The sequence below is a fragment of the Crocodylus siamensis genome, chromosome 5 (genome assembly GCF_052110815.1).
Source record: "Crocodylus siamensis isolate JL-2025a chromosome 5, ASM5211081v1, whole genome shotgun sequence".
Lineage (NCBI taxonomy): Eukaryota > Metazoa > Chordata > Crocodylia > Crocodylidae > Crocodylus > Crocodylus siamensis.
Genome location: NC_143399.1, coordinates 153,905,637 through 153,933,212, shown reverse-complemented (window position 1 = coordinate 153,933,212; position 27,576 = coordinate 153,905,637). Strand labels below are relative to the sequence as shown.

Genomic DNA, 27,576 nt, shown 5'->3' with positions numbered 1-27,576 from the left:
GGATCTCCATAAATCACACCAGAAGTGCCCACCGCAGCAGCTCCTTTAATGTTTTTCATTTCATTGCTTGCAGCCCTGGAGGAGCCCCACCAGCTGGGCCGTTCACCAATGGCCACCAGGGAAGCAAAAACCGCGGTTTTAAATGTGCTGTGGTTTTCACTTCCCCGGTGATCATTGGCAAATGGCCCAGGCATGGGGCACCTCTGCCAATCAAGAACAAGGGGTTAAGTGGTGAAATGAAAAACATTAAAGGAGCTGCTGTGGGGGGCACTTCCAGCACAATTTACAGAGATGACCTATAGCAGAACCCCAGGGTTCCATGGAACAGTTTGAAAACCACTGAGTCAGGAAAAAATAGGTATAGTTAACTGGTGGTAACCAGATTCAAGGCAGCAAAAGAGAATGGATAATGATTCAGACATCCAAGTGTACAACATTCACTACCTAATTAAGTTTCCAGCAAATCCCCTTGGACCTGTATTAATAATGCCAGTACTTCTCTTAAGAGAAAGAAACAACCGTGATTTAAGAGACTCTTTCTTATAATGATTAAACAAAAGTATGTAGTATCTAAATTCCCTGCGCAGCTTTAAAAATTAAAGCTATTTTAAATGGTAAATGCAGCCCTAATACAAGTTCAAAGTTAAAGGCAAACAATGTTTCTTACCATGTCTTTTCCATCTATGCCCCCGGATAGACATGCTAGTCACAGCATTTCTTGATATTCTAGATGAAGTAGGTGTAATTTCAACCTGAATGCACCTAGTACCTTCTTTACTAGATTTCATGGCACCTTGAGGCAGTGAAGCCTTTATTGCATTAGCAACCTGGAGAGGAAGAATGTGGGTGAAGTTTTTAACATTAAGATTTGAATTCTAATAGAAGTAACTTATTGTAAATGGTCCTAAAGTATTCTACTACTCTTGGAAAACTGTATGCAATTTGAGTTCATGTGACTGTATTGTTCAAAGTTCTGAAGAGAGAAAACTGCTGCAATTATACCTACTTTAGGTGATGTAAATTCAGTGAAATTTGAAAAGTATCATCACAATGCCTTAAGTAACTGTTGTGACAATAAACAGCCATTTTTTCAAATGGAAACTAAAAATATTCTTCAGGGTGTTTCTGTTCTAACTTCTGAAGCTGTAAGCTTTATTTATAATGGTTAAATGCACACACAACAAGCTTCCAAACACCTTTAGTATAGGCAGTGTAAGCGATGCTTTATAAGCTTATAATTCCCTACTGTAGTGCTAAATCATAAGCATAATCGGGATGACTTAGAGTGTAACAGCTCTGAATTAAAAATATTACAGGGGAGTTGAGGGGAGGAGTGGGCAGGTACTTACCAGAAGTGGTTCTGGATACAATTCCAGCTGGGCTCTATACAAAACATCATCCATAGCTTTACGAGCCAGATCCCATTCTCCATTATAACTAAAAAACAAACACACACACACTATATGAATTTATTTTTCCTAAAGACTGCAAACTTGTTAGATTATCTCCAGTAGAGTATAGTTTTCTATTAATTATATTCTTTTCAAACATTTAGTACACTTCCTTCAGAAATCAGTTTTGATGAATCCCTAACTTTACTGTTTATAAAGACAAGTAGTATAACAAAGCACAATTTTTATAGACTTTTTAATTTTATAAAAAATAAATAAACAAACAAACCGCAGACTCAAAATAAATGTGCTTATATTCAACCACTTATACTCCTGAACAAATTAGTTTTAGGTACATATCCAATAAAGTTGTGGCATTTTAGCACAATAGGTACAACAGTACTCTACCACATTTCGAATATTGGTCAAATATTATCAAGTTTGTAGGAGTTAATACAATAATTCCAAAAATAGTTACAAGTTACCCATGACCACTAACAGATCCTAACAGGACTGATGGTAAGAAAAGGAATAGTATGGGAAATGAAAAAAAATGCAAGATTAATTTTCTAAAACTATACACACATTGGTCAACTCAAAGTTAACACATGCAAGAGAAATGTTGCATAAGTACCATTTTCAAGTAGCTGTTTACAGATATTCTGATCTTATTAAGTTTACCAGGTGGTATTTTCCCCATCCTAGGTATGCTGAATCACACCAAACAGTATACAAATTTTGCATGTCTATCAAGATAAGAATATATATTCCAGAACATTTGATTAGGTCTGCCAATCAAATTAAATTTTGAAAGGGTATAGCCACATGCAACTTAAGCTATCATGTTTCTAAACAGAGTACAAGCTTATGGTAAACTTACAAGGCATAATAAATCCCAGTTAGCATTTGGACCATGAATTCAGAAGAAACTGGAATCCTGTTACTTATTCCTTTATATTTTCTTACTTGTTGGCGAGGATATCCACACACGCAGATTCTAGAGAAACCACATATTTATTATTAGTACAACTTCAATTAAGTGAGGCTTTGTATAATATGGTAGAGCTAAGAGTTTAGTAAGTGCTGAATCTAGAAAGCACATGGAGAAAATTAACCCACTCAGCAACTACATAGATATAGCTCTTTTCTGAGCTATATCACTGTTACCCATTTTGAAAAAGTGTTCAAAATGCCCTCTTCTGGCAGAGCACGTATCTTTCACACTAAACAAAAGAAGTGTAAGTCACAAACAACTGAATGGAAAAGCAAAAGATTGAGCTTGGCAATTAAAATACACCTGAATTAGATAGCAAAAATATATTTTTAATGGGAAAAAGTGCTTCCTAAGGAAATAAACACTTGAATACAACTGCTGGGTCATTTGTCACTGAGATGAGGATTCCTAAAATCAGATTCATATATGTTGCTCTACATAAGAAAAAAAAATGACTAATATGGACAAAGATATTTGGGAAGTGAGAAGTTTTGGTGTGGAAAAAAAAAAAGGAAAAAAAAAAAGAATGAGCTCTACATTCAAAAGACTTATGGAAGCAGTAGAAAAAAAATAACTTTGAAGTTGTTTTCAATCAAAATCCTATCAGATCCTGTAACCTATATGAGTTTTGGAGATCAAAGATGGCAATCTTGTGTAGTGATTCACTGTATATATATTGCAGTTTTTCCAAATAGGCAGTCTCTTTTCAGAATCTAAAGGAATATAAAATATAGTTCTGTTAGAGTATTTTACAATCTAGTTTGATTTCTTCTTCCTGGTTCTGCTATTGATTTGCTGGGCACATCACTTCCCTGTCTCCTTTTCACCATACACCCTGTTTTGTCAACTTAAACATTAAGCTTTTCAGTTCTTTATGCATTTAAAACAACTTATCATTTTTCCCAGGTTAGAAGATCATATCAAACTTTAGATATACTCGGCATGCATACACACAAACTGCAGGAGTCCTGAGACTAAGATAGGCCAAATGCATTATGCATTTATTAACCACACAGTTTATATATCTGCACAAAGTTTAAGCAGTCGTTAAACAAAGCAGTAGACTTATCCCATTTAAAATCCACCCAGAATCCTATAACGTTAGTCTATTTGTTAAAGCTTTAATGAAGAGCTGAGCACCCCAGCTTGACTTTGCACCAAGGAGCCTGGAAGGGCTCTCAGTTTTCCTGCCACAGTGCTCGAAGACTGAAGAGTCACTGCACAGGGTGGAGCCTGGAAACTGAGAACCCAGCTTGAGCTCAAGGCAGCTGCAGAGCCAAAAGTCCCAGTTCCCAGTTCTGCAGGACAGGAATACAAGAAGCCCTCAAGGAAAAAACAACAACAAAAACCAAAGAATATCAAATCTTCAGAGAACATTTGAGCAAAAATACAGTGCTGCTGTAATCAGAACTCGTGGTAGAAGTGATATCTTTTATTAGACCAACTAGAGTTTTGCAAAAAAATAAAAACCAAAAAACCCCCAACCTGTATTTAAATATTACTGTAATAATATTTAAATCATGCAGCAGTAGTCTGAACCTTAAATCTCAGAACATCAGAGCTACAGCATCTTACTGCAATTAAACAGGAGCAGTAGAGGTCAGCTCCCAGGAGAATGAGAGCTGACCCTGATCCATTTATAATTTCCCTTCCCAACTTTTTTTTTGGCATACATGCTGTATGTTCACTACAAGGGTGTATGTTCCCCAGCCTGAGAAACACCAGTCTAGAAACTTTAAAAACATCCAGCTGAACATCAGACAGTCACATAAAATATTAGGACCCTACCTAATCCCCCTGTAGCCACAAGCAAACATGTAAAATGATCATTGCAAAAGGGTCTACAAAAGCATCTACTATGGCTGTAGGTTGCTGAACCCTGCCCTTTGAGCTATATGTTCTGGCCTGTGGACGTGCCACAACAGGAAAAAAAGAGGAATCAGCAGGCGCTCTTCCTGTGTTGCCGTGAGAAAAAGCAGCAGCAGCAGCTGGATCCTACCACATGCCTGCCTCTAACTCAAACTGGATCAATGCAGTCCACTGCCTTAAAAGGTTGCTGACCACTGTACTATGGCCCTTCACACAGAATACCCCCTCACAGACAGGATCTTTAGACCAAAGAGTCAAAGGCTTCTAGAACTACCATGTGCCACAAAAAGAGAGCAGGAGAGATCAAGGGGACCATCAATGCTTTGTACCTCTGCAATAGCTAAGAATTAAGTTAAAAATGCCCAAATAATCCTAGGAGGTAGACTACCCAAAAGACCTTGCCAAGTCTGACCCTGGGGTAAATTCATTCTTGAAACCAAACCCAGCAGTTCGTTTAACTCAAGCAGATGAGCAAACCACTTCTCAGGACTACTATTTTAATAGACATAAAAGTATAATATAGGACTGAAATTAGATTTTAAGTTCTTCAATGAATGCATCTCACCCAATTTTATTTGTTCTTATAAGGGATTCTATTTGTACTGAATTGCACGAGATCTTAAAATCCTGACGGGGCCCCTGAGCACCACAGCTGCCTGAAATGCATCTATAGAAATTGGTCATGGTTCAACAAACTGTTTCCATCCTCCATTTCTCCACTGGAGATCAGACAGGAGAATGTACCACTTTCCTGTTCAGGAAGTCTGTCAAACCTAAGGACTGAGACATTTTAGCAAGGCACTGTAGAAAAGCTTGACTGGCATTCAGCCATCTTTCTTGACACATTTTGGAGTCTCAAGTTTACAAGTTACTGGGAAATAAAAGAGCCTCCAATATGTCAGCTACTTCGTGACAAATACCCATCCATGCGTATGATCTTACCTTTTGGTAAACAAGAGGTATCTTGCCCCACTTTTACTGAGGGGAAATTCACATCCTGTCTTACCTTCCAGGAACTTCTTTGTACACCCATACCCTCAAATACATACAGTTCCCCATGCTTATAATGGATTCTGTCCGACAATCAGCCACATGTTACTGAGTTAAGTGCATACAAGCATCATGAGTTGGGACATCTAGTACGTAATGAAGTACAGTTAGAAGGAGGGAGTATTTAACAATAGCATAATAGTTATAGATTTTATCCAGATCAATAGTGAATTATATTCTTAAATAAGGCTAAGAACTGTGAATTGATTTAGCTCGTTTGGCTTTAACTTATTCTCCTAAACAAAAGGGATTCTCATTGGTAATCATCAGGGATCCTGGTTTTCTTAGTTTAAAAAATGCAAATTATCTGATAAAACACACAAAATTCCCTGATTAAAACCCCTAAATCCATTATTAAAATGAAAAGCTACTATATATATGGGTATCAATTGAACAAAAATGTTTTATCAATACATTTACAATTTTAAAGCAATTTGGAAGCCTACCAGTGCCCCAATCACTATAATAAGATAAATTCTAAGCACCTATACATTTTGGTATTTGATTTGGGGTTTATCATGGAAAAACTGGAATTTTCCCTGTCCCCTTAGTTCACTGGGACATAGGTCCAGGCCCCTCACTCCCCACCCACAGCACCCCCACCCTGCCAGAGGGGACCCCCAGCTGCCAGGGCTACAGGGCCAGGGACCCAGACCTGCATGCAGCCCCCCGCGGCAGCGCCCGAGCCCTGACTGCCACCCACGGGAGGTGGTGGCTCCTGCAACGGAGCAGAGTGCAGAACCCAGCTCTCGCTTCCTCACAAGCGGCACAGCCAAAGCAGAGCCTTTGAGGGGTGGAAGTGGGGTGGGGCAAATGCAGGCTGGTAGTTGCAGACTCAGAGCTCCCCACTGTGCTGCCCTCCCCCCGTGCCCTCTGCAGCCCAGCAGGTAGGACCCAGAGTTCAGCAGGTAGGACCCAGAGTTGCAGGGCAGTATCAGGCTGAGCAATGGAAGCTTCTTGCTTCTGCAAGCCCCGTACCCCCAGCCCACCCAGCCGCAACAAGGGCCACAACTCTATGCCGCTTCCCCCCACTGCTGTTGAGCAGACAGAGGGCACTTTGCCAGAGCAATGTAGGGCTTGCAGTGGCAAGGAGCTTCCCCACCCTGTCACGCTCTGCCCTGCCACGCCGGGTCCCACCGCAGAGCCCTTGTGGGGAGGGCAGCAGGGCAGGGAGCCCTGAGCCCACAGCCCGCCCTCACCCCCACCCCATGCACATATCTGTGGGGCACATGCCTCCCCAACCCCTGGGAGTGTGCACAGCGACAAGGAGTCAGCCCATCCCCACGGGCATGCTGACCGTCCTTCTCCCACTCTCCCCAGCCCCTTGCAGGCTGGAACTCTTTTGCAAAAGTGCAAAATCCATGTGTTTCTCCATTAAAACAAAATACCTATGTTTTTCTCGGTTAAAAGGGAAAAATATGTATTTTTTTTCCTTTTTCCATGGGAAATGAAAAACCCAGATCTTGGGTAATCATAAAACATGCTCATATACAACTAACTGTAGCCTTTAACAATGAATTTGGTACTTATTACTAATTAGTCATGTAGGTTATCTAAAAATTATTTGTCTATATACAGTTCCCACTTATTCAACACATTTTTCAGGTTCTTAGATAAGTAGAATGCATCTTCTTGTACTACGTTTTATTCAGAGATTCAAAAGCACAACTCCCCACTGGATTCTTGTTCCAAATGAGCTAATAATTGAACTAAACTACCTGAATTAACTGAAAGAAAATATTCTCTGCACCTGAAGAAAATGCTACTATCCAAAACTGGTTTATACCCAACAGACTCTTAGCCAAAATGAGTAGTTTGACTGTAAAACGTCATCAGCATTCATTGGAAGCTTAATAATTGCTAATTTAATCTTAAATTGATTTAAAATTTTAGTACATTTTGTTCTTAACACAGGGTATCAGTTTGACACTGGGTGCATCTACATATGACACTATGTCACCACAGCAATGCACTATGGCATCCATAGGCAAAATCCGCGATGCTGCAGCTACATCACCATAGTGACAAGCTCCCTCAGTATAGCGCATCGTTATGGTGACATAACAGCTAAAAATAACCGTGCACGCAGTGTAATACAGGCTGTTACTCCGCTGTCATTTAGTACTTCCAAAAGTAGTACCAGAAGGGCTGGTGGCTGCAAGCTCAGTGCTCCCCATCCGGCTGCCCCCCGCCCCCCCGCCTCTGTAGCCCAGCAGGTCGGCCATGTAACAACAACAATGGCACCATAGTGATGTGGGTCAATTTGCCAAATAAGTATGCTTTTTATTATTATTTTTCTTTTCAGCAGCACCATTTAAAACTAAGACTGTCCAGGCTAACTAGGTCAAACTGATTCACCTAAGACTACAGCAAAAATAATCCCACTACCTGTTCTACAGATTTAAAATTAGTTCAGTGAGATCCAGAGTCACAGACCTAGAGACTGGTTGATACTGGTCCTCCTACACACGTTTTTTTCCCACTCCCCTGCTTCCCCAAACTGATATCAACCAGGAAGTCTCTACTTCTGTGATTATAGAGACAAGGGCTTGGAAGAGAAGGTAAAAAGACACTTTAGGTCCCGTTTTGATAATTCAAAATTATAGGTTTTATATGAAAAAGACATACCCTACTCAGATACCACTTCCATACTCCAACTTAAAAATGGACTTTTGTTTGCTGAAGAAACTCCTATTATTACTAATACTCTCAAATGTACTTCAAAAGTTTAATGAAGTAGGATAACCAGTGGCATTTTTCAAATCTCAGTTCAAAACTACTACAGACTTCAGGAACCACCACCTCAGATCTCAAACCACTGGTATCTAGCCAGATGTCCTGCAAGCTTCTCTCAATAGAAGATTATTTTAGGTACCTATAAAAATGTCTTGCTAATCTCATATTTCCTCAGAAGTGAAAAAGTCAAAAAGCTTGACAGCAACAACTGTCCTTTTTGTTGATGTGATAAGGCTGAATCTCTGAAACAGTGATACTGCTATAACTAAGAACCAGAACCCAGAAAGCCGTTCTGGTCTCCATAAAGACAATTTTTCAGGATTTCAAGAGTTAAATCTTTTTCATTGCATTTTTTACACTGATATATACTTCTCTGCCGCTCAAACAAATCTCCCTCAAAAATAAGTCACCACCATGTTTAAATTAAATGTTAATGAGATGCAACAAAATTAAGACCTACTACAAATATCCTCAAAAAAAAGAGAACATAGAAATAAAATATTTTCAAAAAGTCTATACACTCTGATTATTTATCCTCCTATGAACCTAGTATTTAAAACTAGTGTTAGGTTAAAAGTTGACTGCATCCTTTTAAGTATATTCAGCCCATATGAAATTTACCTTGAGCAAATTTGACACAATGATTGGAGAGAGATTGCTGGCATGTAGCTTAGGGCAGCATTATAACACAACAGGAGGAATGTGAGGACTTCAAACCTGGAAACAAAAAAATCAAGATTACCAAAAACTAAGAATTAAAGTTATCAGTTTAGAACTTTCCCTTTACAAAAGGTAGTGTATAAAATAAGCTTTTATTAATAAACCACAAGAGAATATGCTGCATAAAAAACAAACAAAAAAACAACCCCCCCCAAAACAAACCAGACTTAGTAACACATTTCATTAAGTCACAGACACAGCCACTTAAACTATTTACATTGGCAAGCCACATCCTCTTCCTGATAGAACGATTTGCAATCTATCTTAAAATTATGTATTAAAAGCGTCTCTTGAAAATACTTGAATATACATTCTAAAAACTGGTAACAAATTATCAAGCAACTAGAATAACTGCCCACAACTATAAGATACTCAATTGGATGAAAGATAGTAGAACAACAAAATTACTTACAGAATTTTCAAGCAAAGTGTTGTTAAAATGTTACCTATTTTGTGCTGTTAACATCTCTCTCTGAGGATGAGGTCCACTGTACACAACCCTGGACAAACCGTGTTGGGATAGAGCTCCCTCAGTAAGAGCCATGGAACCAATGCTGGAAGGCTAAAGTAAACAGACAACTGAATAAAATATTCAAGACATTTGTCCTCCTAGTTTCATTACAAAGCAGTCAAGACACAATATGTCAGGTCTTAAGTAGCCAGCCAGCCACATATCCAGGGAATGAATGGCACCACAAAAAGGGAAACCAGCCACATAAAATATTACACAAAAATATTAAATATTTTTATGGCTGGGTTTCCACCACACCTTACACTGAATATGTGGCAGAGTTAGGATTGCGCAGGATCTCCCACCAGCCCTGGTTGTTCCTGCCCGATGAGCTGATTGTTGGAAGGATTGGGACCACACCAGGCCTTGAACCAGATCCTACGCAGTCTCTGCCAGATGACAATCAACTGATCGCTGCTGGATCAGGATTGCATTGGGGCTGGTTCAAGTCTTGGTCCAGTCCTAATCCTGTTGACAATCAGCCCAGCAGGCTCCAGGGACCACTTAGGGGCCAATTCAAGCCCCAGTAAATCCCAGAGCCAGCCAACAATCAGCTGAATGCCGGAAATACAATTTTCAACTTGCCATGAAGGCAGACCATCATGATCTTGGGCTGCCCCTGCACTGGCAAGTAGGGTGCGACTGGGATCTGATCCCCAATCCCAAAACTGTGCATTCTGCAATGCGCACATGGCATGGCAATGAGGCGCAATTGTTGAGATTGGGACTCAGATCCCATTACATCTTTAAATTAGCATCCAGAGACCTTAGTGTTTATTAATAATTTTGAACATAAATAAGGTTATTTGGCTGCTTAAGTCTCTTCTTCTAAGGTAACTGTTCTATTACACAAGATTGGGAGAAAGCTAGTAAACAGTACAATTGTCATGTCTCAAGTTATGCTTAATTAAAGCTATTAAGTTTACAATAGTCTCAGAAGACACTAGCTGACAAAAATAAAATGTTTGGGGGAAAAAAGTCAAAACTTTCATTACATCTTAATGAAAAATATTCATTTTTCCAATTTCTATCTTTATGAACTAGCCTCAAAACAAAAGCAAAATTAAATTTTCTGAGTAAACATAAATTTTCAGTACTGTGCTGTCACTCACTTCATGATACACAGAAGGCTTGGACAAGGATGGAATTGTGAAACTCAGCACCTTACTGTGCCCTTCTTTGTCCACTATTTCCTGGAAGATATTAAAAAACATCCAAAGGGTTTATATCATATAAAAGTTTAACATACAGGGACATTCATATTTCAAGAGAAAGCAAATTAAATATCCCCACAGTTACTTTATAGTGTAAAACAGCTAGAAAAACTTAGTTATTTTCCTCTAAATTCACTGGTTTTGTCTTTTTAAAATGCTGATGTGAAAATATTTTATTATTTACTGTTAATTGGTATTTGATGATCATGTTATTGATGCACAAATAATTTAGCAATGAACACAAATACACAGGGTTATCTCTCGCAAGATCTATTTTCACCTTGTATTAGCACTCTCTCAATAGTTACTATCCATTATGACAGACAGGACAGACTCTTTATAAAGGTTTATTAAAGGGGGAAAGGGGGTAACAAGCCAACAAAACAAATAATACTGCCCACACAGGGGCCCAGGTACAACAGATATGGCCAGCAAGCCCTGCCCTCACAGTCTAACACACAAAAACAGCTAATATAACAGCAGCCCACTCAGACTCCTGCCAGTACCCTGGAAGGGGCAAGCAGTATCACAGCGCAAGGACTAAACAGATGCCCTCGACACTGTAGAGCACTCCCTGAACAGCCCAACGTGCCTGGAAAGTGGGTACCTTCTGCTGGAGGACCACATGTCCAAATTCCAGTGTCAGGCGTGCCCAGACCAAGAACTGAAAGAGTCTCAGGGCATCATCAGAGTTGCCCCAATAAGCCAGTTCCTGAGGCCCTTGAGGATGGCCATCTTAGCTTGACCAAGCAGAAAGTTGGCCAGGCAAATGACACCACCCTCTGCCACCCAGTATGGGAAAGAATACAAAATAGGTGCTCTCCAAGAGGTCCAAGTCTAGCGTCTCAAACAAAGTGCCAAGGGCAGCAAAAAAGTGGCAGCAGCCAGGGGCACCCGAGGAAGGCATGAAATAAATCCTCTTCTACCTCCCCTGGGCAAAAGGGTTTGTGTGTCAGATGAGAATGCCAGTGGCTAGTATTCCATGCAGCAACCGCCACTGGAGGTAGTCAGTCCATTTGCCAATGAATAGCTTAAGTGCCAGTGCCATTAGATGCCACCTCCATGCTCGTGTCGGGTCAAGTGGCAAAGACACGAGCGTGGCAGACACAAACCACCTATGTGTACAGGGCTATTTGGGGGAGCACATCAAGATGAATCTCAGCATCGCTGTCAGGAGGCAAAGGAAGTGTTAATACGGTGCCAAGCCCACTGCCCAGATAGTTATCCATGGACGGGACAATGGGCAGTGGTACAAAAGGTGCTCTGGAGACGTCTCGAGCAGGGATGTCCCGCTGTGCTCAGAGGTAATCCTCCATGGCAGTTGCTGCCTCTGCTGGGACTGAATGCATGCCCAACCGGGCAGCAAGAGCCTCGGCTGACAGCCAGTCCAGCTGGGCCACATTGAGAAGGTGGCCTAGCCAGACTATATATGACTGGATGAGAGTCAGCGAGGCTATCGGACCTGAGGCTCGACAGCCTGTGCCACAGGACCAGCATGTAGACAAGTGGCTTCTGCAGCAACTCAGGAGACAGAAGGCTCCATACTCTGAATATTCACTAGCTAAAGCACATAGCTTTAGATTCTTGAGCTCTTGAACACTAGTGTTCACAGCTTCCAAAAACTGGGTATCAGCAAGGCAGCCTGATAGTTATCAAACCTAATCTTAGAATCCAGTAATCTCAGAAATCACAGTGCTGGACGATTAATCTTCTGTGCTACTTAGAGTTCGATTCTTGCAATGGACTGGAGTGTCAAAGCAAGGTAGTTCTACTTAAGACAAGACACTCACAGTGGCAGTTCTTTGGTCAGAAGATAGCCATGTGCTCTGTCACTATAACCACAAAAACCATGGTGTTTTCACATAAAATTTTGCATCTGAGAATCAGCATTTTATGACAACGGAAAGGTTTCCAAACAGCTAATTACAGCTAGTTGTACATCAGGATGTACAAATAATTCAAATAGTTTCTTCCCACCTGTTGTTTCATCTGCCGTTATGCTGCACGTTCACCTAACATTAGATCTTTAGGGAGCAGTGACCAGGGGTGTCAAAGATAGGGCCCACAGGCTGGATCTAGCCCATGGAGCCTTGCCATCTGGCCTGCAGTGCTGCCCATGGGTCTTGGACTGGACCAGCATCCCATACACTGCATGTACTGGGCCCTGAACTAGACTAATACCCATGAATCTTAGTTCAAAGATTCAACACACCAGATAATTTACAAATACAATTACTACTACACTGAGCCACCCACCTTACTCTGCCCGACCAAAATCATGGTTCAGGTATCTCCCCTGGGGCACCTACTTCCAGCTGACTCCCTTCCTTAAGCACACCTGCAAGCCTGGGGTAATTGCTGCCACCACCCAGGCTCTGGTCTCTGTTAGGGCTCTGTACAGCCCAGGGTACACAAATCCTGCAGCTCTTGGGGTGCTTCACCCACTGGTAGTATTTCTGGGTGACCCTTATAGCTTGGAGCCACCCAGGATATTTTCAGGTAGGACAGAATCAGATAATAATCAGCCAAGCTCTGCTAAAAGCGAAAAGGCCTCTCTCTCCTCTCAAGTATTCACAGCTAGGTGTGCTGTAACAGATAGTTTTTATTAAGAGAGGGAGAACGGGGAAGGACTACAAGATAGAAGAGAATTATAAAAAATGTCTTGAGCAAAACAGAATAGGCTTGTTGGCCCTTTTAACACATAGCTAAAGATACACAACTCTAATCTATTGGCTAAATTTCAGGTAAGCTACTCACATATATATCCAAAGGATTCTGGAAGCCCATGCTTCTGTTTGTGTTTCCAAAATGCCTGCCAGAAGAACCACCCTCCCCCTCCCCTCCCCCAACCAGGTGACCTGACCCTTAAATAACTTTTCTGACCATCACCTGGTTCCAATCAGAAACAAGCATCCGCTGAACACCACTGAGGTAGCCAAGTCCTTTTAAAAGGTCATCAGCAACCCCTGGTGGAGTAACCAGTGTCATAAAACTGGTGGGAAACTTAAAACAAAGGGTTTGGGCACAGCAAGGGGGGATGGGAGGAAGCAAAGTATACAGGCCAAATAAGACACACAGCAAAACAGAGACAGCCAAAAACAGGATTTATTCACAGGCACAGGCTCTCTCCTGGAGACAGTCATCTTCACACGAGCGTGTTTTTAAATCCTCACTACACCAAGCACCTAGGATAGACTGAAAATAGCCTGCACACTTTCTTCTAAAATAAAAGATTTTAGGTATGGCTTTAAGATGTTTTATGTAATAGGTCAATCACTTTCCATTAACAAGAGTACACAAGGGGTTAGCAATCTGTGCTTTAACCAAGGCCTCCATGGCAGTTATCAGGGAATGCAAGATCAAAATCAAGTGACTGCAGCAATAAGACCTATGGACTTTTAAACTGGGTGTGAGGTGTGTATGGAAGAGTTAGTAGGCCTGCTTGGTTTTTTTTTTGCTTTAGTTAAGTCATACATGTTAGCAAGAATGTATTTAGCCTACTGGAGATAGTTGTACACAATGGTTGAAAAAGTCTGCATGAAGCTTGAGCCATTTTTTTGTCACCAAAGGCATGCATTGTTTTGTCTTCCTCAGTTTTTCTGTATTTGAAATAAGGTTCACCCTTTCCCAAAGTTCATCTTTTCATTGCCCTTCTACCAAGAAACAAATAGCTAGAGTACCAGAAATCCTGAAAGTGTCTGCAATACGCAGCTGCTACAAAGCAAAATAAGATTAAAAAAAGCTAATAGGCCTTTAACACAACCAGTGACAATGCACCAAGCTTTGTGTCAAATAGAAGCAGAAAAATAATCTAGTTAGAGATTGAAGTTATTCACTAAGAAATGTTCCTATTTTCATATGTGATAAGAATAAGATCTCTAGATAAAGGTGTTGCCGTCTAACAGCAGATTAATTTAAAGCACCCAAGTCTGAACAAACTGACAATAAATTCCAGTTTCTTGATTTTAAAAGCAAGAGAAAAGCTCCATAAAGTAGTTGGGTCATTCCCAGAATTCTGAACAAGTGACTTAAATGCAGTTTCTATGGAATACTATTCACTCAAGAATAGCTGAAAGTACAAGATAGGGCTCTGAAGCACAAATGATGGAATTAATAGGAGTGAGAAGCATACATCTAGCAACTTCAACTAAATAACTTTAGCCAAGAAAGGGGAGGGGAGGAGAGGAAGATGGAGAGCAAGAGAAAATAAAAGCAGAGTAGATACATAATGTAGATTTAAAGAAACTTTTACAGAGAGTGGATTCAAGCTGGCACTCTGTCCTATGATTTCATATGAATTAAATCCTGGCAAATTAAGCACTGGCCCAAACAAAATACAGTATTGCATTTGTAGTAACATATGAGCAACCCATACACAATTACTATAATACTGGAATACATCTGTTCATTTTGTCCTGAAGGAAACAGACTGTTCTCTTTATCCCAGTAAGAGATTTTGTTTCTAAAGAAATCAACTAATTTCTTAAATTTGAGTTATTATACCAACCAAGTTGTAAACTCCTAGGAGAAGGGCCTCTATGCAACCACTGCTCTGCAGGTCTCTGCTGGCTGAGACCGCAAGGTAGCACCACATTAATTCTGGTAGAAACTGCAGTGTGAACCGTAGCAGTTGTTCCTCACCACTGCGATAGAACTCAAAAAGCTGGTGGCAAACTGGTTCTAACAGCTGAAATAACATAAAAAGAGATTGTCAGGGGAATAAAATAGTATTACAAGAGATTATGTCCTTGCACTGAACAAATGTGAAAGCAAAACTGACACTGAATTTTGGAAGCACAAAAAATGGACTTACGATAACATTTTACATTCCTTTGTTACAAATCATTTGATAAAGACGTTATCAGTTTCTTGTACTTTTCTTTACCTTCCATCATGGCCAAATATATAGGACAGAAGACTCCACCTTTACAAGAGGACAGAATTCCTCCTTTTCCCTCTTTTTCAACCTCAAACTGATGGTTGTGGGAGGATGCTGGCAATTATCAGATCACTGCTTTACTTAGGACATCACAAAAAAGCACCACTGTTCCCAAAGTTCCAACAAACTAGTCCTGAAAAGTCCATATGAACTGAATAGGTAACAACTAACAAAAGACTGTATAAGATTTGTATGCAAACTGTCATTACAGCAATTATGTGCAGCTGAAGGTCTGATGTATTTTCAGCTTTTCAACTTGAAAAATTTTGTTGTAGCTTCTATATACCATATTCTACATACCATATTCTCTCACATACAGTACAATCCAGTGTATAATACCTTGATTCTGAGAGGCAGAAAGATGAAAGATTTTCCCAGTCATGACTACATCGAGCAGGGAAAGAGCATAATTTATAGTCAAATCACCAACCATTTCCTGCTTAACTAAAGCCAGAACCCTAGCTGCTGCTGAAGACTGCTCCTCCATGGGTAGATTTATGGATTTTGAAAACAGCTAAAGATTTTTCAGGGCTGTGAAAAAGGAGGGGAGACTGGGCAGCTAGCAGACAGCAAAACTGCCCTAAGAAAAGTTAAACTGATTAGTGGAACATCAAAACTATTGAAATGGAGAGACAAATCATGAATCTTTAAATCAACTGACTCCCTTAGGTTAGTAATATCACAGCTGCTGCAGTGTAAATGGAAATCAAAGCAAAATGCTTCAATTCTGGGCAAGGAAAAAAATGGCTTCCCCACTTAATACATACATCTGAGTTTTGGAAGGCTGATTTTTGATGAAAAAATGTATTTTATGTGAGAAAACACAGTATGTATTTTTTTTTTTTTTACTTTCCAGCCAGGGAACAGGAGAATACACATATGAATTACAAATACAAATTCTCTTCCAAAACACTCGGTCTTTACCTCTTCACTTAAGTGAATAATGATGTTTTCAGCTAAATTAAAATGTTAATCAAAGCAAACACTTATAATAAAAACTGCAAGAGAAAATACTAATCAGTCTCATAGAAATAATCCTATCAATTGTAGGCTCCACTACTGAACTGATATAGAGTCACCTGGCAAGTCTAAATAATTTACCTCTTAATCTTATACCTCCATCTAAGACCATCGTAAACTGTAAGGTTATCTATAGTTTAAGCAATGGTATTTGACAAATTCCACAGTACTATATCATGCCCATATCTTTACATTGAACTAAAATGAGAGGCATTTTAAATGAGTCCTACTCAGACTCTAAAATCTTAATTTGTATCAGAACTGTTATTTCAATTACTATGCAGGGGGGTTTCCCCCCTTCTACCACCATATCAGATTATGATTTGAGAGAACTGCATACTTACCTCACTCTGTGGCTCCTGAATAACTCTGTATAAAGATGAGACCAAAGAACTCTTATCTTTCAAATTTGTAGCATAGCTAGCTATCGATGCTTCTGGCAGCATCTGAAATCAAATTTTTTTTTGTTGTGGCAACACATTAAAAAAAAAAGAAGGCAACATTTCTGGTACAAATAGATAAATCAAGTGACATTTTTTCCCCCACTATAATAACAACTGCTTTGCCATCGTAAAAGAAAAATATCTATGAAAAATAACATTTCACCATCTCTGCAATCTAATGAAGTCACAATACATTTAAAACACGAATCAAACTGCTGGAAGACACATTAGAACCTACATTTTGTTTTTCATTCCAGTTTCATGGAAAAACTAATTAAGATTGGATAGAAGATTTAGCTAAAGGCCACCAATCAGAGGTTTGCCCACCCTGAACAATGTTTTAGCAAACCAAAAAACAGAATTACAATCCTAAAATTAATGTAAGCAGAGTATGTGTATATACAAAATACAACATAGCTTTGTCTTCAAAGTCTGTCTGCAAGCAGCTAATGCCATTTTATCCACTTGTAGCCAAACAAGCTACAGATATTTTACTACTCTGAAGAGAGGCAACCGATGTGGGTCATTTGAGCATGTATTTCACTGTTTCTCTAGCACCTGATTACCAATGCTTACAAAAGCCAAGATTAGATTTCTAGTAGTTTAAAAGACATCTCAGAGCCACTGCATCTAACTCAATCTGTCCCAGCTTGTTACAGAATGCTTCTTATCAAGAATTGAGCAAAAAAAATAATCACAATTTACAAATGAAGGACTGGAGACAGAGTGGTTACTTATGCAATTTAACCAAGCTGCCAGGGAAAGAACTCAAATTATATCTTAGTCACTGCCTTAGGCAGATCTGGGATTTTGAAAGAAGGATATGGCAGCTGCAATCAGCACTGCAGGGGTGGCTGCAACTTTGCCCCCTGGCTTTCAGTGCCCCTCAACCTTGATCCACATCACATCCACCTCCAACTTAAGCTGCTCCACAGGGACTGGATGGTGCTCAGGATGGAGCTGGAGACATACCAGCAGCTCCCCTTCCCCTGGATACCTGGGTCCTCTATGGAGTCCAGGCAGCAAGAACTGAGCTCAGATCATGGGGTGGATGGGTGTGAGGAAAGGATGAAGTGCCCAGGTAAGCAGGGCACAACCAGTATGCTGGGGTGCCAGGGAGAGGGCACAGGAGAAAACAGGCAGTGGGAACAGGTACACACGTCTCCTGCCACACTCTAGCCAGGGTGAACAAGGAGCAGCTGCCAGGGTTGATCCCTGCTTCTGTGCTTGCTCCCTACCCAGCTCCACCCCAGGTCTCCCCCACTAGCCAGGGGACAGAAGCTACACAGTCAGTAGACATCACTCTGCTATATGATGCGAGGCGGTGCAACTGCTCCCCCCACCCCACTCCATCCCTGATCAGTGCTCTATCTACCAGGGAACATTACCTTTCCTACTTTGAAACAAGGGACTCCGTGTGCCAGGATTGGGGTCCCTCCCATGCACCAGAATCAGGGGCTCTGGAGCCCATGCCACCTCTTCCAGGCTCCTTGTGTTGAGATTGGGCCCTGTACCACCTCCACTCAGTCCTGCGCTGGGATCAGCCTCTGTACCATCCCATGTGCCAAACTTAACATGCAGGGTCACAGCCTGCAAATCTTCCCACAGACCCATGGGGAACTCTGCAGGCCAGATAAGAAAGTACTAGATCTGGTCCACATGCTGGAGTTTGATCACCCCCAGCCTATAGTATTCTATCATAAATGGATTTCAAGTGTATGCAAATCTGTATCAAATTCCTCTTGCATGAGGCTCTGATAACAAGTCAGTTCTACTGCTGAAACTTTAATACTCAAATAATATATTACCTTGAACTCTGACAGCCACTCCTCCACAAGCCCCGTGTCCACAGCCAACATCTTCCCACATCTGTTCTGCAGTCTGCAACCTGGAAAAATAAATTAATATAAATGCTTGTTAAAACCAAGAATTGGTTCATTAAAGATGAATGCATTATTCATAAGTCAAAATAAATTTCCTCAGCTAGCCTTAGCACACGCTAATAAAATGTACTCTCCCTTACCTTGTTTTAACTCACTAATACCTTTGGTATGAATTTCTCTGCCTCCCTGATGCCTGCTGCTAAAATTTTCAGGTATAGCAACTTACCAAGTTCTAAAGACTACATGAGAAAATGATTAATAATGGGCAAGATTCTGAAGATAGCATAACCTTCAATTTTTTTTTCTCCTCCCGATTTCTACAAGTTTCTTTAAATGTTTAATAGGCGTAATACTGAATTTTGAAGATGTTGGGAGACATAGTAATCACAGCAGACTACCCTGAATGCATTCGATAAGATGTGTTACATTTTGCTGACTCTGATGGGATACTTTGCAGCTGTACAGTAAGTACCATCAAACTTTTCTGAAAGTGAATATAATTTTTATAGATGGGGAAATAAATGCAAAGCAAGTAAGCAGGCTGCCCAGTTTAATGGCAGCAGGTTTGCTGCAGAATGGGAACTACAACCTACCCCTGAAATCCTGTCTCTCTCTAGATATGTTTGTTCAAGTATCATGCAGAAAAAAAATCATACTCAGGTAGAACATGGTATCTCCTCATTATCCACCTCTTTACCACTTCCTGCCTGGCTTATAGAAATTGTCTGAATAAATTTCTCTTTTTTTCTCCAGGCAAAGCAATAAGTAGGGTTTTTATCTCTCCTGCTTCCACTGCCCACTTAGGAAGGAGGAATGAAGAACTACTGGATGTCTCCCTCCTTCCCACACCCCCACCACAGAGTTGGGCTTTTCTACTCTAAGTCGGCTTGCTCAGTGTTCCTTCATGGGCTACAGATGCCTTGGGAGTGACTCCCAGCTGACCCAACCCACTTCTGAAATCCTGCTACAGACCGCAAGAACTTGATCACTAAAGTTTGAATACTGTCAATTTAAGTGCTGAAGAAAAATTAAATTTAATCAAAACTAGACTAGTGTAAGTCAATATGTACCAAAAAAAGTGGTTACCAGACATAATTTTAATACATAGAAAGAAATAGTTCATTTAGAACAGATATTAAAAAGAACCTTACAAAAACAAATCGGTTTTCATAGCTAAGTTCAGTTTTATTAATTTAGGAAAGGTACAAATGCCAAGTTAGTTGAACTACTACACTTTGGTGAGTGTGTCTGAAATAAAACACTCCATAAAAAAATAATACTGCCATTCTTTCAAAGCTTTTAGAAGTTCTGCAATCTTTAAAGGCAATTTTTGCCTTACTATTAGACAGGTGTTTATTGAAAAGCAAGACAAGCCAATGCTTCTGGTTATAAAAAAAAAAAAAAAAAGAGTAGCACATATTAATTGAGCAGCAGATGTTTTTCCTCAAAGCAAAATAAGCCCCCCACTAAACAAGAGCATGAAACTTGCTTCAACCCAGCTCAATATTTTAAAGCTTGCTTATAACTTTTTCCAAAGAGACTGTGGTATTTCTGCTAGTAAATTATCTGTCAGATATAAAAACAGAAGAAGTTTTCTGTGATGAAATAAAGAATTGAAAGGTAAATCTTCTTTCCCACCAAATGGAGGGCATCTAGGGATCTGGACAGTACTTGTGATTTTTGTCTTATTCTTCACAATAAGGAAAATAAGCTTTTTCCCTCTGTATCTACTTTGGAGATGAGATTTTTCCAGCTGTACTGATGAAGCAGCAGTGCTCTTTTCCCAGAAGATCATCATAAATTTCATTTTTGCAACTAAAAGTAGAAGAAAAACTAATAAAATGCTTTTTGTGTATTTTCTCTATACTTAATTTTAGCCAAAGTATTTTGCAATACAGGTACTGTCCAGAGGAGTAGATGTAAAGCTGATATGCATGCTGCTATTCTAAAACTTTGTTTCCTGTTTTGGTTAGACCTAATGAAGCTGAAAGGGTGTAATGAAGCATAAACTAGGGGTACCCCAATCTATCAGTTGGCTACTGGATCGGCACTGATAAAAGGAGAAATGACATTATGGCTATTGGCTGTGAGGGAAACATTCCACTCTGCTGGGTACCGGGCACTTTTGCAAAAGCAGCTTTCTCCCCGGCAGCCGCGGGAACTCGGCTGTGTGGGGCCTGCTGGCACTGATGCAGTAGCGTGCTCTGGGCTCCAAATGCGCCTGGCACAGCTGCCCACACCAGGGTCCACCCTACCCAACTGGGATGGCAGTGTGGGCCAGGGCTGCAGGTAGTGCACGGGAATATCTGGGGTGGGGGTGGAAAAAAGGTAAAGGGGGAGAGGGGAGGAGGAGAAGCTTCCAAGCATCGACTGCTCTTTTTAAACCAGGCAATCTATGATCTTTGATGCCAAAATATCACAATCAACATTGTAAATTGTCCCAGGGAGACAGTCACCACAGAACGGCGAACCCTCCCTGTGGCAGGACGGGGGATGGAGGTGATCCACTCCTACAAGGACAGCCCTGAAACCAGGACAACTCACCAATTTCAGGCCAGAAAACATGGAACAAGCAGCGCCAGGGAGAGATGCCTGCACAGTTCGTAAGCTATGCTTACTTCCGGTTGGAGCTGGCTTGGGCAGCTGACGTCATTACAGAATGCCGCCTGGCTGGGATAAAAGCTGGCACCAGGAGACAGATGGAGAGCAGAGGAGACAGCTGGCAAGGAAAGTGCTCTCCACACCAAGCTCAGGCAGCAACTGAAGAGCCGGCAGCAGGGAAGGAAGAGAGGTCCTTGGCAGGAGGGAGGACCCAGAACAGGGCTACATAGGGAGTAGAAAGAAGGCACCAGGTAATGTGGGGCCCCTACAGGATACACTAGGCAATCTGGTGGTTGCACCAGAGGAAAAAGCAGACCTTTTTAACAATTTCTTTGCCTCCATTTTTTTGTGCAGGGACCAGGACTCCCCCACCGAGATTCAGGACAGACTCAGGAGAGACTCCTCCAGGTGTAAGGTCAGGGATAGGGAACTTTTGGAGGTTCTGGACGTGTCCAAATCAGCAGGTCCAGATGCTCTCCACCCCAGGATGTTGAGGAAGTTGGCAGGGGTTATTGCAGGGCCCCTGGCACAGCTTTACAAGCACTCGTGGTGCTCTGGCCAGGTGCCAGATGACTGAAAGAGGGCCAATGTGTTCCCCATCTTCAGAAACGGGAGGAAGGAGGACCCAGGCAACTATAGGCCCGTTAGTCTTACTTCGATCCTGGGGAAGCTCTTTGAGAAGATTATAAAGGAGCACATCTGTGAAGGACCAGCAGTGGGGATGATGCTCAGGGGCAACCAGCATGGTTTCATTAGGGGCAGGTCCTGTCAGACCAACCTGATTGCCTTCTACAATCTAGTCACAAAATCATTGGACGCCGGTGTCGTGGTGGATGTAGTCTTTCTGGACTTCATCAAGGTCTTTGACACCGTCTCCCACCCCATTCTCATTAAGAAGCGAGGCAACTGTGGCATTGGTGCCTACATAGTCAGATGGATAGCAAATTGGCTGAGGGGCCACACTCAGAGTGGTGCTGGATGGGTCATATTCAACCTGGAAGGATGTGAGCAGTGGAGCCCCCCAGGGCTTGGTCCTTGGACCCACACTGTTCAATTTCTTTATTAGTGACTTGGATGAGGGAGTGAAAAGCACGCTGTTCAAATTCATGGACAACACCAAGATTTGGGGTGAGATGGGCATGCTAGAAGGGAGGACAGGATACAGCTGGACCTGGACAGGCTACAGGGGTGGGCAAATGAGAACAGGATGGGATTCAATACTGACAAGTGCAGGGTGCTGCACTTCAGCAGTAAGAACCAGCAGCATACCTATACGCTGGGGAACTCTTCTTGAAAGCACAGTGGCAGAGACCTTGGAGTCATTATCGATTCTAAGATGAACATGGGCTGCCAATGCGAGGACACGGTCAGTACAGCTAACCGTCCCTTGTCATGCATCCACAGATGCATCACAAGTAGGTCCAAGGAGGTGATCCTCCCCCTCTATGCAACACTGGTTAGGCCACAGTTGGAGTACTGCATCCAGTTGTGGGTGCTGCACTTCAGGAGGGATGTGGACAGAATTGAGAGGGTCCAAAGGAGGGCCACTTGCATGATCCGGGGACAGCAAGGCAGACCCGACAAGGAGAGGCTACGGGACCTTAACCTGTTCAGCCTTCACAAGAGAAGGCTGACAGGGGACCTGGTGGCCATCTATAAACTTACTAGGGGAGACCAGTGGGGAATGGGAGAGACCTTGTTCCCCCGAGCACCTCCCAGAGTAACAAGGAATAATGGCCATAAGTTGTTAGAGAGTAGTTTCAGACTAGACATTAGAAGGCACTATTTCACAGTTAGGGTGGCTAGGATCTGGAACCAACTTCCAAGGGAAGTGGTGCTGGCTCCTATCTTGTGTGTCTTTAAGAGAAGGCTTGACTATTACCTAGCTGGGGTCATTTGAACCCAGTTTTCTCTCCTGCACAGGGCAGGGGGTCAGACTAGAAGATCTGCAAGGTCCCTTCCGACCCTACATCTATGAACCTACAAACAGTGTCAGGGGACAGCCTAAGCCCCAGGCACGGGGGCTGTGAGGAAGGAGGGACTGCTAGCCTACCCCCTCAGAGTTGTTTTTTTTCCCTTCTTTTTCTCTTATTAGTTTTTTTTAAGTGCTGTGATTCCTTTTTTCTTTTGGTTTTTTTTGTTGCTTCAGCTGGGGCACGGGCAAAGCTCCAGGAGACAGGAGCAGCCTCAGACCCACAGCAGGCAGCCAGCTGGCCATGAAGAAACACTGGGAGGTCAGGGCAATCCAGCTGCCCCAGCAGCACAGAGACAGGGAAGAGCCAGGTCACGGTCCAGGTGATGTGAGGAGCAAAGATTGATGCAACCGGGCAAGCCGCACAAAGACCAAGTGACTTGTCTTGGAGGCTGGTGTATGGAAGAGGTGTAGGGGAGGTGGAGCCCCATAGATACCCATCAGGAGGCGCGACCTACCTAGGAGTCATTATCAGGGGAATCCACCACTGAAGATTCGATCAAAGTTTTGGCAGGAGAGTTTCTGAGCTTTCCCTGGGGTGACTGAGAACCCCTCCAGAGGTCACAAGAGCCCACGCAGCACCCAACACCAAGCACACGTGCTAAGGCGGCATGCGAGCGCATATTCAAGACCAGTTGGGCACACAGATATTCTACCTTATTTTCCCCAAATATTCTTGAACTGCAGGAGAATCTTAAAGAGAATATTTATCCATCTTCCATGGTCAGAAAAGACAGCACAACACTGAGAATTACTGAAAGGTTAGTTAAAATACCTTCTCTAAGAGGTTTGCTACTATATAGATAGCAACTTTTGCCCCATTACTACTACAGATAAATTATATTTGGGGCACTGGTTTAGCAACAGGATCCTAGTATAATAATTTATACCTGTAAAAGGAACTTTTCCTATAATAATTACAAGCACACTAGAGCTTTTACAAACATATATCACCCAGAAAAGTATCTCAACCCTGACCTACACACTTATGCCAGCAGCTTTTAAGAGCAGATGAGGCCTTGATCTTTATGAAAGAGCTATTTGGCAGACAATGGATTATCTAATTTATCTTCTACTGCCAGTACATGGCAACTAAACCAGTTAATCCTGAAATTTGTTTTGTACCGAGTGTATGTTGCTTTGACAGACAGGTCTAGATTTTCCAAAAATGAAGGCATTTCTGAAGGCCCTGTTGTTCAGAGTCATGCTGTTTGGCAGTTTACATGTTTAATGTCACTATCCCTGTGGAATATAAAAGATGTCAGGAGTTTTCTAAAGCAGGGAAGAAGTAAAAATAGTTTAACATCACTAGTTGTTTAGACTGAAGAACTATGGGCTGTGGCATTATGCATTAGACCTTACATACACTATAAGATGTAAATATTTAAAGCAGACTGCAGGGTAGGTTTGGGGAGTGCTTCTCAACCAGGCACTGCTGCCTCCAAATAAAACTGTTTTGCATACCTGCTGCACAGACAGCCCAAGGTCTGAAACACCATGCAACAGAAGGAATGCAGGCCTGGGTAGAGTACAGCATCACCCATCCTAAAATACACAGGTCCAGGAGTATCAGCTAAGTTTCAGAGATTCAGAACAGATGGAGGAGGTCTGGAACAACCATAGCCTCAGCCATACTGGAACCAACATAATCAGATCAGCAAAATCCTGCCTGGCTTCATGCCACACTAGGCATCAGAGACCTGGTCAGACAGAGCATATGGTAATCTCTACATCCATAGAGGACAATGCAATGCTGCTCATAACATGAACAAAAGCAATGCTGTTCATAACTTTAACAATGTGTCATTTTGCATCTTTCCTGACCTCCAGCATGCACACCTGCCTCAAGAACCTGTGTCTATGCGTCCAACTCAGTATGGCACAATCATCACAGAAGGTAAGGGGGTGAAGACAACTCTTTTGAAAACATTTACTGGATCCTTTCACCACAGACAGAAGTGACTAGGAGAGGAAATAATAGGCATGACCAGTGGATGGTCTTCCCAACAGCACACACCAACTTCAGCCAGTTCTGCCTGCATTTGAGTTTGGCATGCCACAATATACAGACTCTTTAAAAAGGAGGATGGGCAAAGAATTTTTCGGTCACGCCTATTGTAGTTAGGTTTACTAGTAGAAATGCAGCAATAGCAACCCAAATTACTACAAAATTTACTCACAGCTCTTCTGTAATGAGACTTTTGATTTTAATTCTTTAGAATTTTCTTGCCTCATAACACCATATTAAAAAGGTCCGTTAAAAGGGAAGATTTAAAATGGTCATCTGCATCTTCTTTAGAAGGCAAGACACTGCTGAGCTGGAACACTTCTTCCTAATTCCTGTTGCTATGAAAGACTGTAGCATCAACTACATCTAGGGATATTTGGGCAATTAACCCATATTAGTACTTACTAGCACTTGAATTAGCACAAATTTGGACAAGTTTTTTTTGAGAGATTCACAGTTCTCTTCACCTTATGTTCCCAGGAAGTATGAGTGCCAATTTTGACATATACTTCTATCTTCTATGGTTAGCAAAGGTGACTGACATAGCACTGATTATGTAGTCAAAGTTCCTTGCTACAGATGGGATCTTTGTGATCCAAAGCTAAGAGTAACTGTCCTACTCACTGGAAAATTTGTGCCAGAAGTTCTAACTGAAGAAGTTTGGAATCCTTTAAAGAAAGTTTGAATGAGAAACTATCCTCATTTACCATGAGACACAGCTCTACAAGGACTGCCTTCTTTTCAGTGTGTGCTTCTTTACTTATGCAGGGACGGGCAATTATTTCAGGTAGAGGGCTGCTTACTGAGCTCTGGCAAGCCATCGAGGACAGCATGACAGGCAGCCGGGGCAGATAAATATTAATTTTCAAAATTTTTTTTAGGGACCCCGCAGGCCAGATAGAATGGCCTGGTGGGCTGCATCTGGCCTGCAGGTCACATTTTGCCCGCCCTGTACTACTGTCTCCTAAGCAGTAAATACACACACCTATAAGCTGGGGAACACCCTTCTTGTCAACACTGCGGCAGAAAAGGATCTTCGAATCATTGCTGACTCCAGGATGAACATGAGCCACCAATACGAGGAAGCAGTCAGTAAGGCTAACTGCACCTTGTTGTCCATCTACAGATGTATCACAAGCAGGTCTGGGGAGGTGATCCTTCCCCTCTGTGCAGCATTGGTCAGGACACAGCTGGAGTACTGCATTCAGTTCTGGGCACCGCACTTCAAGAGGGATGTGGCTAGTATTGAGAGGGTCCAGAGAAGGACCACTCACATGGTCCAGGGGCAGCGGGGCAGGCCCTACCAAGAGAGGCTAAAGGGCCTGAACCTATTCAGCCTCCACAAGAGAAGGCTGAGAGGGGTCCTGGTGCCCATTTACAAACTCACCGGGGGGGACCAGTGAGAATTTGGGGAAGCTCTGTTCCTCTGGGTACCACCTGGGGTTACTAGGAATAATGGCCACAAATCATTAGAAAGAAGGTTTAGGCTGGACATCAGGAAACGTTACTTTACGGTTAGGACTGTCAGGCTCTCAAATGGGCTCTCAAGTGAGGTGGTACTCTCTCCTACTTTGGGGTATTCAAAAGGAGGCAGGACAGATATTTGGCTGGGGCGATATGACCCCGACACCCGTTCCTGCCCAGGGCAGGAAGTCAGAACTGATGATTTGCTTGGATCCCTTCTGACCCTAAGCATTATAATACATTTGTTACATCCACCATTTAGGGCAAGGCTGTCCAACTGGCAAGCCCACAGGCAGCATACAGCCCCAAGGTGTTAAACTATCGGTTCCAGGCCCCTGGCCCAGTCACCATTCCCCACTTTGCTTTCTTGCTGCTGCCACAAGAATCCCTAGACTCCTCCTCCCTCCTCCAGCTTCTACTGCCCACTAGGGATGTTCAAAGCAGACCATATTCAATTTGGATTTGGCCCAATTCAGGGGACAGTGATTTGATTTGGATCACTGTCCTGATTTGATTTGGCCGAATCCGAATCTGAAGATTTGATTTTGATTCGGAGAATCAGAGATTCAGCCATAGACATTGCTTTAAATGTTTTTTCTACATACCTCAAGGTACCAGGCGCGGCTTGTAAACACTACACAGCACATTAGGAAGCCCATAAAGGGTGACTGGGGGGATTCAAATAGCTGGGCAGGCTCACACAGTGAATCAGGAGCCTATTGAGTGTGGGGGGCTTGCATAATGCATCCTAGGTTTATGCT

At 42.1% G+C, this 27,576-nt stretch overlaps 1 protein-coding gene across 6 annotated transcripts in view; it reads right to left on the bottom strand.

Moving 5' to 3' along the window:
- Nucleotides 1-27,576, bottom strand: part of HYCC1 (hyccin PI4KA lipid kinase complex subunit 1) — a 76,294-nt gene that overhangs the window by 14,800 nt on the left and 33,918 nt on the right. For all 6 annotated transcript variants that reach the window (XM_090046778.1, XM_090046779.1, XM_090046781.1 and 3 more), the window contains exons 2-10: nt 18,696-18,775; nt 16,789-16,890; nt 14,993-15,172; nt 10,384-10,464; nt 9,207-9,322; nt 8,662-8,757; nt 2,272-2,388; nt 1,350-1,437; nt 668-827 (exon numbers count right to left, since the gene is read on the bottom strand). In XM_090046778.1, the coding sequence (XP_089902904.1) occupies nt 668-827; nt 1,350-1,437; nt 2,272-2,388; nt 8,662-8,757; nt 9,207-9,322; nt 10,384-10,464; nt 14,993-15,172; nt 16,789-16,890; nt 18,696-18,746 (991 nt within the window). In that variant the 5' untranslated portion in view covers nt 18,747-18,775. The remainder of the gene's footprint in view (nt 1-667; nt 828-1,349; nt 1,438-2,271; nt 2,389-8,661; nt 8,758-9,206; nt 9,323-10,383; nt 10,465-14,992; nt 15,173-16,788; nt 16,891-18,695; nt 18,776-27,576) is intronic.